Raw genomic sequence first — 17,704 nt, 5'->3', positions numbered from 1 at the left:
TCATTTCCCTAACAGAATACTGTAGCAAGCAATTATTAATGAGACTGCCATAAGTAAATTGATGTACTTATTTTGATATATAAAAAACTGCAAAGTTCATTACTGAAAAGCATTAAACTAAATTAAAATTCAATTGTTAGTTAAGAATAACAGCTCACGTACTGACAACAGTGACATGAAAACACTCATATTCTTGATCAAGTGTAACCAAGTTTTACGAACTACATCTGTCCTTCTCATAATTTTCTTTGAACACTGTTGTAGATTCTCACAAATTCAAGGAAGGAAAATTGGAAGTGTTGATATGGCTGTAGGGAAATAGGTTAATGAACTTTCGTTTTACTGAACATTGTCACCTCAATTTCAATTCAGTAAGACATGTTCACCTATTAGATTTCATTTTTAGTTACAATAATGACAATCATTACATTTCTGTGGTGTTGCAATATTACCGAGATTTGAAAATAATGTCATAAGGTTTTGGTGCAAGGGTAACGCCCTCAAGAGTAGAGTACTTCAGGTTAGTACTATCAGCTGGAAGAAGTTGAAATTTTTGCAAGATTCCGGTAAACATTTGAAATAAACAACATTTTGCCAAATGCTCTCCCAAACATCGACGACGACCTGAAAGAAAAATCGAAGTTGTCAGGTATGGATCACAAATTACCTTACCATAACTCATTACATTGTCAATAACTCACCAAGACCAAATGGTAAGAACGCATCATCCTCTCTAAACTTCCCAGCTTCAGTAATGAAACGCTCTGGTCGATACACTTCGGGATCACCCCAGTGGTCTTCATCCATATGCAGCGCCCAGATATTTACCAGGACAACTGTATTCTGTATAAAAAAACAACAGTTGCTTCAAGTTAATGTCTGATTAAAGTTAGAAAGCAATATAAACTTCTGTTTTTAAGTACACATTAGAGATAGCAGTGTTACTTTTGTTGATATTATTTTTCAGCCTATAATTAACAGTATAACTGAAATGTTTTGAATTTAAAAATTTGTATATATACTACCCAACCTACTTTGAAGGTATATCAGGACTCTTCCGTACATTCCAGTTCAAACTAACGTTAGCACTGCACATTTACAGGGTATTATGGTCTCTTAGAGGCAGGCCCATACATGTGTATTAGTAATGGTTGTCCATGGCATAGTAGTCAGTTTGTCAGCAAATGATCCAATTCTAATTAATGAAGTTACGACCTGCTGACCTTCCAGGAGGTGTTTTATTATTTTAATGCTTTTCTGAGCATTGTAAAAGTGTAAATAGAACGTTTATTTTGCATAATTTCAACCACAGGAAAAGTTCTATCGTACCACATCTCGAAATCTGAGTCTGATTTTTTTTCGTAAGAGGCACCGATGCATATCGTTGCCCACGCGCGCGTGCGCGCGCGCACACACACACACACACACACACACACACACACACACACACACACACACACACACACACTAGCAAAATAGAAACAGTACACTGACCAAGTGCAAGAAGTTTAACATAGAGCTGTCTGCAACATCCAGAGTGTCGTGGTTGAATGGTTACGGTGTTGAACTGCAAAGTAAGTGAGCTCTGTTCAAAGCTCCGTCACCCTAATATTTTCCCCCGCTGTTCGCTGTATTCAAATTTGTGTCTGTGTCGTGTTGTAACGTCCGTTTGTATCAGTGAGGTGTAAGGAAGGGACCTACAACGAAAGTTGATTCTGCACAACTGCTCGATTAGCAGTCGAAAGGGAGTGGCTTTCGAACGGGAATTGCAAATGACAAGGCGACAATTCGGCCGAATACTCCACCGGACAACACGTCTTATGTGCATACATGGCGTTAGTGACAGTACGTGTGTCACATGACAGGAATATCTTCTCGACGCACGTAATTTGTACGCCTAGTGATTGACTGAGATACGCCTCCTTGCCTGAGTTAGGTGTTCGTATGAATGTGTATGTGATCATTAAAAAAAAAACGGATGATCAAAACATAATAGTTTGTTACATATGCTGCAACAAACGAACGCAACAGTTTCACATTGACGCATTTTCTCTGTGCTCTAACAATAGATATGTTTTTAGCGTTTTTGAAGTTGTGTTCCGTTTTGGAAGTTTTGACTCTTGAATCCCTTTGTTGTAACATAGTTCACACCCGTCTATTTGTTGTTTTCATTTCTGTGAGGCGTTTACGTGGTATCCCGCCTGCTCTCACTATTCATCACATTTGTTCACGACGGTAATTTATTCTTACCACTTCACTCATATTCTATAACCAGTGTCTGGTATGACAACTGCTAAGACTACGCAAAGAGAACAGACAGCTCTATGACAGGACGGACAGTTCATAATGTTGTAAAAAAAAAAAAAAAAAAAAAAAAAGGAAACTAAATCGCATGATAGAGTTTCGAACACGGATCGTCCTCTTTCTAGTCCACCACCATGACGCCTTAACCACGACGCCGTTGCTTTTCCAGTTCGCTCTATGTTTCACTTGTTAAGCTAGGACAGTGCATTGTTTCTATTTTGCTTCTTTTTACAGCTCAGTACACCTTCTTCCCATTTTCATGTTTCACCTGTTATCAGTTTTTAACGGACTATCCACTGTGTCATCTTACCAATAAATCTGAAGGAGATGAGATGGGACGTTTCCCTTGTAATTACGGAGTCAGGTGCTTAACCTGTGGGAGATTCAAGAATCAAATTCCCGATTTCACAGTTTATAAAGTATTCCCCATTCCCTTTGTACAGTTTGAACGATTGACACCTTAAGTTTAGAACCCAGCCGGCCTGAGTGGCCGTGCGGTTCTAGGCGCTACAGTCTGGAGCCGAGCGACCGCTACGGTCGCAGGTTCGAATCCTGCCTCGGGCATGGATGTGTGTGATGTCCTTAGGTTAGTTAGGTTTAATTAGTTGTAAGTTCTAGGCGACTGATGACCTCAGAAGTTAAGTCCCATAGTGCTCAGAGCCATTTGAACCATTTTTAGAACCCAACAGCTCACTTTCCCTAAGTTTAAAGTAGTGGGGTATTCAGAAATGTACATGCCCGAAATTTAAAATGGTAAAAACTTTTAAAAAATCACTTGTCTTACGTTTAAAATGTGGTGGAATTCAAAAAGAATCACTGTGGACATTTATCGCTGGTGCAACCTGCACGCTTATCAAATAGTTGTAACTACTTTTCAAGCATTTGCCACTTGCGCCGGTCCGCTTACAGAACTGCCAAGTCCACCAGGTGCCTCGTCTGCACAGTGCTATTGCATCTCATGCCGAGGACAGCTTCCGCGGCAGTACCTGGACGCTCCACATGCCAGCAACGAAATTTATCTTCGGGAGACTAGTGTGGGATAACTGGAAGGTTACGAGAGCAGCCGGTGCACTGTGTGACATCACGTGGGGCAAGCATACCGAGCCGACAGACAGGAGCTTGTCTATTGTGATGTCTCTATACCTGAAGTTTGGAATGCATAGAGTCCGATATGGGCTGTTCCCCCCCACACAGTCGGTTACATGATTTCACACTCAGCCATACACTAATTGTAGAACAGGATGTGACTGTTGTGCTAGAAGGACATGGTGTTGCGATGAAGTGTATGCGACGTTTGTGCGAGCTAATTCAGATCTTTCAGTCCTCTGGAACGCGTCGCTATTAACGTTCCAATGTAGCAAATCTGTTTCCAGCACCTGCCACACCATCATCTAGGAAGGGATTTCAAGGGGATGAAAATGCAGCATAAAAATCGTATAGTGACTGCTATGAGTAACTGCAGTTTTGGTATGCCTTTTAGATCCAATATATAGTTGATTCTGTGAGACACAAACACTGACGCATATGGCATCAGATGGAATACACACTAACCTCGAGAAGCTGAAAATAGGTCGTCAGTAAAACGTGTTTCCTGGTTTGTGATAAAAGCACTGATAATGTGTTAAGACATGAATTAGCACTATCCAACAATCCTTAGGTCGAAATGTTAAAGTAAAATCAACAGACCAGTACTACAATGGTCTGTTGGAAACACGCTTATAAGCACTGTAGAGGTATTAGATATTTTCCTCACAATATAGATGAAGCTACTTGACAGAGTACGTGGCTGGTTATACAGACACCACATGATGTCATTTGGTGCATTGGCTGCTGTCGTATGGAACAGGAAAGTTGTTCTGCAATATGCGCTGTGTGGAGACTTGTAGAGCACCTATGTAGATTCGATTCTGAAATAGAAGCTGGTAGTGACACTGAGACGAACGCACCTAACATCAAAAGTCAGAGCACACAAAGAAGACATCTAATATGTCGAAATATCGCGTACAAAGTGGAATCGTTTGTACAGAAATCCGAAACCGGTCAAATGTGTGTCAATTCCAAAAGGACCAAACTGCTGAGGTAATCGGTCCCTAGACTTACACACTACTTAAACTACCTTACGCTAAGAACAACACACACACACCCATGGCCGAGGGAGGACTCGAACCTCCGGCGGGAGTGGCCGCGCAGTCCGAAACCGTACAAACAGTCAACCACGCTGAGAAAAAGTTAAAAAATTGTAACGTCCACGTCACCATCGTGAACATATGAGCGGAATAGAGAAAGGGTTGTGAACATGGGGGAAATGCGGAAGAACTAAATACGTAGGGGAGTGGCTTCGAACATATAATTTCAAGCATTTAGTGATGCTTCATCTCTCGAGTGCACTGTGTTTACGTCTTTAGTTGGTGATATACCTTTGAAATTTCTGGAACTCTCGAGGGTGATACTGTACACAGTTTTCACGTATTGCAAACATGCTTCAGGTTTTCGCCAACGTCTATGGTAAGCTTCCATCTTGTCATCTGACACAGTTCTTTATAGATTGTACTTACAAAAATGGACTGTTATCAATAGGCACATCCCTGACCAGTGTGATGATAGCGAACATCTGACGTGTGCAGAACAACAGTGTTTGAGGTCTGAACCCAACAGTATGCCGCTGATTTTTTAGTAACATGAAGAACAGAACATATCTCACTCGCAGTAACTTCCAAAAAAACGGGGGCATAATGATGACAGAATCTCACCAAATCCTGTCACTGACTCAAAATCACTACAGATATGAATCTGAACAACATGGTTATGTCCAGACTACTTGCAAGTCTACCAGATGTGATGGACAAGATGGCTTTGGGAGTTTGATACAGCGTTTCGCAATAGGGCATTCCCTGCAATTTATCTATATGTATAACTGCAACACTCTACACCAGACAGCACACAGTCAACGAAGCGGATAGCAGGAATGTCATGAGCGCCGGTATTAGATTACCGTTACGATGAACTACGAGGGTTGGAACTTAAATAGTGGCAACTATTTATTCACAACCGATACAAAAGAGTAACATGTTTTCGCCTGTCAATGTCCTTCAAAGTAGACCGCTGTATTGGCACCATCAACAGGAAAGGCTCTGCTAAAGGTATACCACGCCTTCCACATCGCTGGCAACGGGTTCTACACAACGCTGGTGACTACTTCGAAGCACAATAACAAGTGAAAACATGTAACTCTTTTGTATAGGTTGTGAATAAATAGTTGCCACTATTTTAAGTACTCCCGCGGCAGGTTTGAGTCCTCCCTCGGGTATGGTTGTGTGTGTTGTTCTTAGCATAAGTTAGATTAATTTCGTTTAAGTAGTGTGTAACCCTAGGGACTGATAGTAGTAGGGCAACCTATGCGTCACGACACGCTGCATTGTTGCAAAATTTATTCAAGATGGCGGCGATGACGTCATACAAGATGGCGGCTTTTGGCGGGAAAATAGGCCAATTGTTCTATGTCCACTAAGCTAACCCCCAGAAAAAATGGAGGGAATTTCGAATTTTGGCGGGAAAATAGAACAATTGGGCTACATCCACTAAACCAAGCCTCCAGAAAAAATAGCATCGAAATTCATATTCCAACAGGATAATGCATGCAAACCCGTACTTGTCTTTATTATTATTCATTATTATTGATTATCATTTATTAACATTCATTATTATTCATTATCATTTATTATCGATTATTATTATTTATCATTATTGACCTGCCTCCACAAGAAAATACCCTCCAAATCCAAATTCCAGCACGATAATGGCTGCAAAACCTAACTTTTATTTATTATTTATTCATTATTACTCATTATCATTTATTAACATTCATTATCATTCATTGACAATTATTATCATTCATTATCATTTATTATTATGTATTATTATAATTATTTATTATTGTAGGCCTACCTCCACTAGAAAATTGCGCCAAATTCAAATTCCAACACGATAATGTCTCAAAAACAGTACTTCTATTTATTATTATCACTTATTATTTAGTCAAGAAGTCCGATTTTCTCGGCGAGAAAGCCATTTTCCATACATCCATAAAAAAAAATCTATCATAAGTTCAAATCCCAACACCATAATCAATGACACGTACGAACTTTCTCCGTCATTTGGCTTTTTTCGCTGGTAACCTATCAGAATCACGTCAAATAATGAAGTGTACTTATACTAACCCAAGTCACGTCCTTTGATTTTGCAGGGGGGAAGGGACTGAAGTCTTTATTTCAAACAGTACTGTCATCACTTGTTCTCCAACAGAGTACACATTCTAGAGATCGCAGTCCAGGCGCCACGAGGTCCCCAGTCCAACTGAATTAGTTCATACGGTCGCCGCCGACCCACACCGGACGGCGCGCCACCGGCAAGCGAGCGGTCGCCTCACGTGATGGCCGTCGGATGCGTCAGTGCCCGCTGCTGGTGCGGCGACCCCTCATGTCACAGCCTACTGCCGCCGACTCGCTTCGCAGGCCCGCATTGGTCCAGCAATGAAAAGATGTTTTCGTAGACAGTGAGGTCCATCCCCACCGACCAGTTGGCGCCAAAGATGTTCGCTGGACAGGTTGGAACCTGCCGATGCAGACTTGATAACGGTCGGTCGGTTGATCCAGCACCTGGTTTGTTGGAGAGTGGATTCCGCCATGACGCCACAACAGGTGGTCCAGCACATGTGCTCGCCACGACGTCCCTCGCTAAGTTAATCGATCAACCGACTCTCATTATTCAATCCACATTCTGCACTTACCTAATCGAAGATCGTCACGAAACCACACGCCCGTACACGTGAGCCTTTGCGCGCGCCGAGCTTAGTACCTCCACAAGTGAATGTAACAAAGTTCTCATGACTACTTAATTAAATTGATCAATTAATTAACCTCTCTGATGCGGAAAACTGCCACGTTCACCTACACCGGGAATCAATTTTCCACCAGTGCCACGCCCACCTGGACTCAGAATGAAATAGTTAAAGCCCCTACCGACCACCACGGCCCCTTATCGACCCATGTTCGTCGGCTAACATGTACTAATGTGTACTGCCGTTTACTAAAGTATATCACATTTTTTCTATACAAATAAGCCAAGTTTGAATTCTGAGGGTCAGTTCGTGTTTCGCTACCAACACAAGAAAATTGTGGCAAACGAAGCCACTAACCTAAGTCACCTGTGATAATTCAAAATCGTCGGCTTTGCCTCTCTCACACACCACGAGCGCGAGACCGCCCACATCACAGCATGGACCTTTATACTCGCATCGGACATACTCCTCTGTAAATATTCTAGCTAAACTATGACACGAATACTGTTGTTCAATCCACACGGTCTAGGACATGGCCAGAGCACACCTCCAGTACCTAAGCCGAGAACATCGTTCGCCGCCCTGTAGTTAACCGCTGAGAGACGGAGATATGCTGCAATCACAGTCCTCGCGCTCTCGTAGCTACTTGCCTCAGCAATTCGATCTAACAAAACCTCCAAGTAGAAAAAATAATAACCAACTCGAACTCTCTCATATTCTATATCGTCCCACAAATACTTAACGTACATTTTATTTAGGCATCGAGTATATCTATCACTCTCAAACAAAAAACACTCGTCACGACGGACCTGGTGTCATGTTGCACAGTCGGCAGACACGCAAACAGCTCCTAATTTCAGTGCACAATATCAATCTGCTCCTAAATAATGCAGTACACAAACAGTAAACATCATCAGTACTCGTAATGTGCCCAAATAACGCATAGCAAAATAACTCAACAGATGCGTGCATTGAACCTGTCCCACACTAAGTCACACGTCCGACAGCTCTCAATTCACTCAAAGGTCTCTGTTAGACCCCTCAAACATGATGACAGCCGCATTCACACCTAACACCTGAGAAATTCATATCACCTAGGCGCCGAACACTACTATCCAAGCCAGGTCGCGTGCGTCGTCTGTCACCGTCCTGACTCAGTGCGGTCCAACACACATGTTAAGGCCGCATTCCATTGCTTACCGGCCTATTTGCGACACATCTCCACCTTCACGTCTGTTGTCAGAATACCCGAGAGCGAGTTCACAAACACACACACACACACACACACACACACACACACACACACGGTAATCCTCTCTACTCATCCCATAACATAAGCAATACTAACTTTACAATCCATTATATACAAACCCTACACAATGTAAGCCACAGTAATTTTACAATACCGACTATATGCCCCAATGCTCTCCATTCCTAAGGAAGCGCTGTGAAGCTGCCCTTTCTTTCTACACACATGACACTCAGCGGTAATCAGCCCTTCTACATCAACGGACAGCTGCCCTTTCTTTCTACACACGTGACACTCAGCGGTAATCAGCCCTTCTACATCAACGGACAGAAGTCCCTCTCAGAATTATTCCACAATTTCGGCGATCGCTTCCCCTCAACACAAAAGCGTTACTTTCTCTTCTTCCTCGCTTTCTCGCTTTTTTTATACAAACATCTCTAGATTCATAGACTACAAGAACACACCAAAATTTTTCGAAGTACAGCATCCTGTAAACCACTGAGTAACTAGAAACCAACAGACCAAAAATGATATTCGTACTATCAAATACCAAAGTCGTTGATGTCATTATACTTACAGTTAAATGTTACGATCGCGGTCTCAATTGATTGTCATTCGACAATGAGCTAAGTATCGGAAACACACTCTCTTGACCCCTGTTACTCTGGAAATATCTCTACCGTCCTTACAACTTCCTCTCTACTTATCACATAACATTAACAATATTAACTTTACATTGCAATATATAAAACGCTACACAATGTAAACCACATTAACTTTACAATACAGTATATACACATTGACACAAAACAGTGCACTTATCCAGTATATCTCTACAGATTGCGAAAAAAAATTTCCTATTGCTACAGCGTCTATATACCTCAATGCTTTCCAATCCTAGGAAAGCTCCGTCAATCTGCTCTTCCTCTCTACAGACCCGACACTCAGAGCTAATCTTCCCTCTTACATCAGCAGACCTAAGTCGCCCTCAGAACTCTTTTTACAAATTCAGTATCGTCCCCCGGGAGCACAAACGCTTTAGTGTCTCTCCTTCTTTGTCTGTTCGCTTTTCTACAAACAACCTCAGACTCATAGACTGCAAAAACACATGTACTTTCTCCATAATATTACACGATTATAGCTGTACTTCTCAATATCATGCACTAGGCTACACCCTACCGATCACTAGTTCATCATAATACCCAAGATATAGACTTCAAATTAATTCTCTACAAACGCCGAACTTCATCTATGTGCAGCATGCTGTAAACCACTGACTAACTAGAAACAAACATACGCAAAATGATATTTCCACTCTGGAATACCGGTCACAGTCAAGTAACATATTCGAGATCTTGGCTATAATTTACACGTCAACTAAGGTCTGTCCTAGGTCTAGAGAACAGACAAGCGTCTATCCAACACACCACAATCGATCTTCACTCAACTAAATAAAGGAAGCAAATGTGCAGAAGTAGTCAACCGAACAATCTACATCGGATCGAGTAACACTCCAACCGAAATAAATCATCATCTCAAATTCTGACTTGATCATCAAATCCGCCCAACACATACTATTACTTCGCTATTCAGTCGTCTAGAGGACATCAAAGTTAACTCCTACAAACCGATACACTCTCTGCATTCGAACAGCTGCTCCAGTTATTTGTTATTATTTATTATAATTTATTATTTATTATTGTTTATATCATGCGCGTGTGTTCGACACGAGGTGTGGAGTCCAACTGGATTAGTACACATCGCCACCAGCAGAGGGCCTCCTTCAAGGTGTCCGATTTTGGTAGGGAGTTTGAATTTTGGCGGAAGATCATACAATTTGTTTAACCTAACAAAAATGGCTCCAAGTTCAACTGTGTTTAGATCCTATCACAACCGCCAGAGCGCTCTGTCATCACGTCAGTTGATTACGCAATTACCATTATTCAAGATAGCTGCACCTAGTGCGAGACGTGTCACCTTTTCCCGAACCTGCATGGTACAGTACAATTCCAACATGGCTTTAGTCACACCCTACACATCGTTCAGCTGATCCCATTTCCAGATCTTTGCGCATCTGATATCTGCAATTTAAGTCCGAGAAAGACATATCCATTACCTTCTGCAGCCTGTTTAGAGACAGATCGACCTCATTTACTGCAACAGGACCTTGTCTTGACCATTCGCCGGAAATGCGTGCGCCGTCGGCGACATTTCAAAGCCACATATCTGTCCATCTAAACAGCCGTCCTCTCAGCCCCAGGACCAGCATGCCAAAGTGAGCTCTCTGTACACCTGCTCTCCAGCTACTGTCTAACCACATACATTGCACAAATGGATTCCTGAATAGCGCAGATCTCTATCCTCCCCATCGTCTCCAACTCGAAGTGTAAACACTGTCTCTCCCCCAGCCAGCGAACCCGACGTCATTCACGCTGTGCTGACAGTTTGCACTCACAAATCTTAAACACTCTCATATATATATGAGCTTACACACTACTTAATCTAAATTATATATACGAGGGCCGTTCAGAAAGTAACCTCCGGTTGATTTAAAAAAATACACCAAGTTAAATAAAAATATTTTAATATATACATCTTACAACTACATCTTTGCAATATTTTCCTACATAGTCTCCATAGCGATTGAGGCACTTATCGTATCTCTTCACAAGCTTTGAAATTCCTTCTGCATAAAAATCACCCGCATGTGCCTGGAGCCAGCCAATCTTGCTGTCACTATCTCGTACAAGAGAGTCTTAGAAATCTGTGGAAAACCAGTAGACAACTCCGACATTGAGAAACGTCGATTTTCACGAACTTTTGCATCAACTGTCTGAACGAGTTCGTCAGTCACCAATGATGGTCTACCACTCCTCTCTTCATCATGAACGTTTTCTCGTCCACTTTTAAATAAACGTACCCATTCACAGACAACTCCTTCACTCATAACTCTTGGTCCGTACACGGCACAAAGCTCACGATGAATAGCTGCTGCAGAATATCCTTTGGCTGTAAAAAACCTTATGACAGCACGCACTTCACATTTGGCGGGGTTTTCTATTGCAGCACACATTTCAAACTGCCACAAAAACTAAACTAGCGCAGGTACGACGTTCACTCGACCACGGCTTGATGCCGACTGACCTGTTGAGTGCGTGAACGCACAGATGGCGTCGCTACTCCCCCCACAACCCGCACTGTGACCAATCGGAGGTTACTTTCTGAACCGCCCTCGTATATAGATATAAGCCTACTCACTCCTGCCAAACCTCACTTAATAAAAAAAAAAAACATTCTTCCTTTCTAAGCATATATTAGTATGCATTTAGACAAGTAGACGAAAATAATTCCAAGCAGATGTCATACATATGATTATAAAGAAAAAAAAGACCTTAATTTAGTTTATCCGACATTTATTTACATGTCCTAATGATACAGTCATAAATGAGTCGCGTCATCCACTCGCTCAGTCCTTCAACACACACTTTCACAGAACTTGTTCTACTTATATGCCACCCACCCCGTTATAATAATATTGAACAAGCATTTACGCCCTCCACATACAACCCAGCTCAATAGAACATAATAATTCGTTTTTCCACAGATAGTCATAATCGGTGAACAATTAAACGTACTAAATTACATATACATGTAGTCAGATATGCAAATACTTTTACCTACATACACACCCCTCTCAGCGAGGATAGGGCATTTAATATTATATACTTAAACACAGACAAATGATAACAATATTCCAACATACACATTGTCCTTGTAATAAAGATAAAATTCATTTTCCTATACGGTAGAAAATAGCAATTTTACATCAATACACCCTCAGTCGACCCAAGTCGCCCTAAGAGCAGTTCAGCTAATTCGAGAGCCTTTTCCCGTTGGCAGAAACGTGTCAGTCTTTCTGATCAGAGCCTGCTCCCTTTTATACAGACATTTCCAGACTCGCGTATTAGAAGACCAAAAATATTTTTAATATAATATTATAAAATTCACGTTGTACTGGTCGATATTAAGCACAGTCCTAGTACTTCAGCCTCTGACAAGCTAGAATTCCTTCCCTGCACAGACATTAACACGAACTGATGCATGGCCTCACACTTGAAACTATACCTAGCACCTTGTAAATCATATTCAAACGTTCAAATGTGTGTTAAATCTTATGGGACTCATCTGCTAAGGTCATCAGTCCCTAAGCTTACACACTACTTAATCTAAATTATCCTAAGGACAAACACACACACCCATGCCCAAGGGGGGACTCGAACCTCCGCCGGGACCAGCCGCACAGTCCATGACTGCAGCGCCTAAGACCTGTAAATCATATTCTTACAGTCGATAGCATAACATTGAATAATTTTAAATAAAGGACAGCCACAACACAACGAAACTAGAAGAGCCTGGTGGCGTTATGGCGACTTTCCAAACTACCCCCCCGAAAGTGATTGACGGCCTCTACATTTAAACTCATATGTCGCAATGACCCAATAGTTGATAACTCTGCCTTCCGTCCCTAGTGATTGTTGTTTTGTGCACAAGTATGGGATCACCGTTTTCGGTGCTAGCAACCCCAGAAGTTGCGGTCCATCAACCAAAATTTGTTCCCCAACTCATACAAGCATTGTCACTCAATCATTATGTGGTACCCAATGCACGTATGGTATGGATAAGACACTACGGATCTACTGTGATATTATCCATCACAACTGATATCGCGAAAAATTTTACAGCAAGTCCAACACTGGCCAATCATGTGACAGCATGTTTTCCTAATTTCAGTATGATAGCTAAACCATACCTCATCTACTTTGCAAGTATCATTGCGAACATTGATAGATGACTGCTCAGTACGTCCATTCACACTTAATTCGAGAACACATAAAAACGATCCAAGTATACCAGACAACGCTATACATATTTTTGAGACCTCGCGCATAGTACTCGATCAATCTCTCTGCGTTTGGCGGTCACAGAGCAGTCTCGCCCTCCTATGTTAAAAGACCGTCCTCACCTCGGCATTGACCAGCCTATCCCGCAACATCGCTACCCAATTAATCCCCAACCTAGCAGACGAATATAGCTACGCTTCACCTCTCTTGACTGAATAGAGCTTTCATAGTCCTAACCCCTCCTAGTGCACCACATTTCTCGAGATGTAACCAAGTCTTGGAGCTTAGCACACCATACCGATCTATAGTAACAGATCTCAAAGTGCCTTAATTCAATAGCATTCAGTTAAGAAGAACAAGAACGGAATGATATTTATACCCAACATAGTTGGACACATTTTTACGTAAATCTTCCATTGTATCATGCGTAAAGTATTGTAGCTGCATACGACTAGAACGCAGGCTATATCACGTGACTAAAACATCCAGATAGAACACTGGAAAAAAAAAATCGCCCTTCAACAACTTGTCTTTCTCTAGAATAAATGAGTCAATGTTTGAATCGTAGTACCTAGTTACAGCTCTGTCTCAATCGATCATCCAATACACTCTCTGTTAGGTTATATAGCCGTTGCATGGATGGATGTGACATAAAATCGAAAGATATGCGGAAACTGATTAGCACATAGGTATAAACTAACCTAATATACACTGAAATGCGGTGAAAATGAGGACGTACTTTCTTATCTTCTGGTTCGCAGGGAGGCAATTTGTGCATGGAGTCAAGTATGCTGCAACAAGAGGAATGTAGAAAAACGATGACATCAAAGCGAGCGGAATACGGAAGGTAGTCAATTTTTTCTCTTTGAGTTCGTATTATAGTGTATGACTACTGAGGTAGCAGTGATACACGCCAGTTGAATACTGTATTTGATGCTTTTGAGGAGGACAGAGAATCATTCACGTCTAAACTTACTCACCTCAGTGTTAAAGGATAACAGAGAGTGTACGGGATGATCGATTGAGACAGATCTGCAACTAGGTACGATTTAAACGTTGACTCATTTGTTCTAGAGAAAGACAAGTTGTTGAAGGGCGATTTTTTTTCCAGTGTTCTATCTGTATGTTTTAGTCACGTAATATAGCCTGCGTTTTAGTCGTATGTAGCTACAAAAATGACACATGATACATTGGATGATTTACGTAAAAATGTGTCCAAATATGTTGCGTATAAATATCACTCCATTCTTGTTCTTCTTAACTAAATGCTATTACATTACGGAAATTTGAGATCTGTTACTACAGACTTGGTTACATCTCGAGAAATGTGGTGCACTAGGAGGGGTTGGGACTAGGAAAGCTCTATTCAGTCAAGAGAGGTGAAGCGTAGCTATATTCGTCTGCTAGGTTGAGGGTTAATCGGGTAGCGATGTTGCGGGGTAGGCTGGTCAATGCCGAGGTGAGGACGTCTTCTAACGTAGGAGAACGAGATTGCTCTGTGACCGCCATACGCAGAGAGGTTGATCGAGTACTATGCGCGAGATCTCAGAAATATGTATAGCGCTGTCTGGTATACTTGGATCGTTTTTATGCGTTCTCGAATTAAGTGTGAATGGACGTACTGAGCAGTCATCTATCAACGCTCGCAATGATACTTGCAAAGTAGACGAGGTATGGTTTAGCTATCATACTGAAATTAGGAAAACATCCTGTCACATGATTGTCCATTGTTGGACTTGCTGTAAAATGTTTCGCGATATCAGTTGTGATGGATAATATTACAGTAGATCCGTGGTGTCTTATCCATACCATCTGTGCATTGGGTACCACATAATGATTGAGTGACAATGCTTCTATGAGTTGGGGAAGAAATTTTGGTTGATGGACCGCTACTTTTGAGGTTGCTAGCACCGAAAACGGTGATCCAATACTTGTGGGCAAAATGAACAATCAGTAGGGATGGAGGGCAGAGTTATCAACTATTGGGTCATTGCGACATATGAGTTTAAATGTAGAGGCCGTCAATCACTTTCGGGGGGGTAGTTTGGAAAGTCGCCATAACGCCACCAGGCTCTTCTAGTTTCGTTGTGTTGTGGCTGTCCTTTATTTAAAATTATTCAATGTTATGCTATCGACTGTAAGAATATGATTTACAAGGTGCAAGGTATAGTTTCAAGTGAGAGGCAGTGCATCAGTCCATGTTAATGTCTGTTTAGAATCAGACACTGACTTCGAAGTCGCGGCAGAAAGACGAAATGCTCGGCAGTGTGCAAAAGCGTATTAGAAAACACTGTTCGAACAAGGGCGAGAGGCAGCTTCTCATTCGCTTAGAGTATGGGTGATCAAACTTTAAAGGGGTCTCTGCAGCGTGTGTATATTTAATATGATCTTGTTCATATAGGCATCTGCAGTTTGAGGTGTCGGACTTGGCGAGCTGTTAGGAATTCTTGGATGGTCGCACTTTGAGTTACTCGGGGGAGTATTGTGAATTCCGTTTGTCCGTGCTGGAGGTGGATCGCATTGGTACCTTCGTGACTTTTTCACTGATTGATGGTAGAGGATAAAGATGATACGGTGTTGAAGATCTGTTATACTTGTACCTAGTTTGAGGCGTACAACATTGCGCGCATTTCCGGTGAATGGTCAAAACAGGGTCCTGTTCTAGTAACTGAGATCGTTCTGTTTATAGACAGATTGCAGAAGGTAATAGATATGTCTTTCTCCGACATAAATTGCAGAGATCAGATGGGTGAAGATAGATGCATACTCATCTATACCTAGAAAGGGAGAATGCTTTTTTATTATTAAGTGAGTTTTGGCAGGAGTGAATATCGTTTTATATATGAGAATGTTTAAGATTTGTGAGTGGATATTGTCAGCGAAAGGTGAATGACGTCGGGTTCGCTGGCTGGGGGAGAGACAGTGTTAACATGTCGAGTTCGAGATGTGGGGGAGGATAGAGATCTGCGCTATTCAGGAATCCATTTGTGCAGTATATGTGGTTAGACAATAGCTGGAGAGCAGGTGTACAGAGAGCTCACTTTGGCATGCTGGTCCTGGGGCTGAGTGGACGGCTGTTTAGATGGACAGATATGTGGTTTTGAAATGTCGCCGACGGCGCTCGCATTTCCGGCGAATGGTCAAGACAAGGTCCTATTGCAGTAAATGAGGTCGATCTGTCTCTAAACAGGCTGCAGAAGGTAATGGATATGTCTTTCTCGGACTTAAATTGCAGATATCAGATGCGCAAAGATCTGGAAATGGGATCAGCTGAACGATGTGTAGGGTGTGACTAAAGCCATGTTGGAATTGTACTGTACCATGCAGGTTCGGGAAAAGTGACACGTCTCGCACTAGGTGCAGCTATCTTGAATAATGGTAATTGCGTAATCAACTGACGTGATGACAGAGCGCTCTGGCGGTTGTGATAGGAGCTAAACACGGTTGAACTTGGAGCCATTTTTGTTAGGTAAACGAATTGTATGATCTTCCGCCAAAATTCAAACTCCCTACCAAAATCGGACATCTTGGATGAGGCCCTCTGCTGGTGGCGATGTGTACTAATCCAGTTGGACTCCACACCTCGTGGCGAACACATGCGCATGATATAAACAATAATAAATAATAAATTATAATAAATAATAATAAATGATCATAAATGATAATAAATAATAACAATTAACTGGAGCACCTGTGCGAATGCAGAGACCTGTTGGAGTGTATCGATTTGTAACAGTTCACTTTGATGTCCTCTAGACGACTGAATAGCGAAGTAATAGTAGAGTGGAAATATCATTTTGCGTATGTTTGTTTCTAGTAAGTCAGTGGTTTACAGCATGCTGCACATAGATGAAGTTCGGCGTTTGTAAAGAATTAATTTGAAGTCAATATCTTGGGAATTATGATGAACTAGTGATCGGTAGGGTGTAGCCTAGTGCATGATATTGAGAAGTTGAGGTTGTTTGTAGAAAAGCGAACAGACAAGGAAGGAGAGACACTAAAGCGTTTGTGCTCCGGGGGGACGATACTGAATTTGTAAAAAGAGTTCTGAGGGTGACTTAGGTCTGCTGATGTAAGAGGGAAGATTAGCTCTGGGTGTCGGGCCTGTAGAGAGGAAGAGCAGATTGACGGTGCTTTCCTAGGATTGGAAAGCATTGAGGTATATAGTCGCTGTAGCAATAGGAAATTTTTTTTCGCAATCTGTAGAGATGTACTGGATAAGTGCACTGTTTTGTGTCAATGTGTATATACTGTATTGTAAAGTTAATGTGGTTTACATTGTGTAGCGTTTTATATATTGCAATGTAAAGTTAATATTGTTAATGTTATGTGATAAGTAGAGAGGAAGTTGCAAGGACGGTAGAGATATTTCCAGAGTAACAGGGGTCAAGAGAGTGTGTTTCCGATACTTAG

The 17,704-nt window shown here is 41.7% G+C and overlaps 1 protein-coding gene across 1 annotated transcript in view; it reads right to left on the bottom strand.

Annotated features, from left to right (window-relative positions):
- Window positions 1-448: 448 nt before the first annotated feature.
- LOC126260492 (methyl farnesoate epoxidase-like) overlaps window positions 449-17,704 on the bottom strand; it is a 227,389-nt gene continuing 210,133 nt past the window's right edge. Inside the window, exons 8-9 of the mRNA XM_049957820.1 lie at window positions 702-843; window positions 449-624 (exon numbers count right to left, since the gene is read on the bottom strand). Of these exons, the coding sequence (XP_049813777.1) occupies window positions 449-624; window positions 702-843 (318 nt within the window). The remainder of the gene's footprint in view (window positions 625-701; window positions 844-17,704) is intronic.

This window comes from Schistocerca nitens, chromosome 5 (genome assembly GCF_023898315.1).
Source record: "Schistocerca nitens isolate TAMUIC-IGC-003100 chromosome 5, iqSchNite1.1, whole genome shotgun sequence".
NCBI lineage: Eukaryota > Metazoa > Arthropoda > Insecta > Orthoptera > Acrididae > Schistocerca > Schistocerca nitens.
Note: the sequence above shows the minus strand (reverse complement) of the source record. Positions and strands in the feature narration are given on the sequence as shown.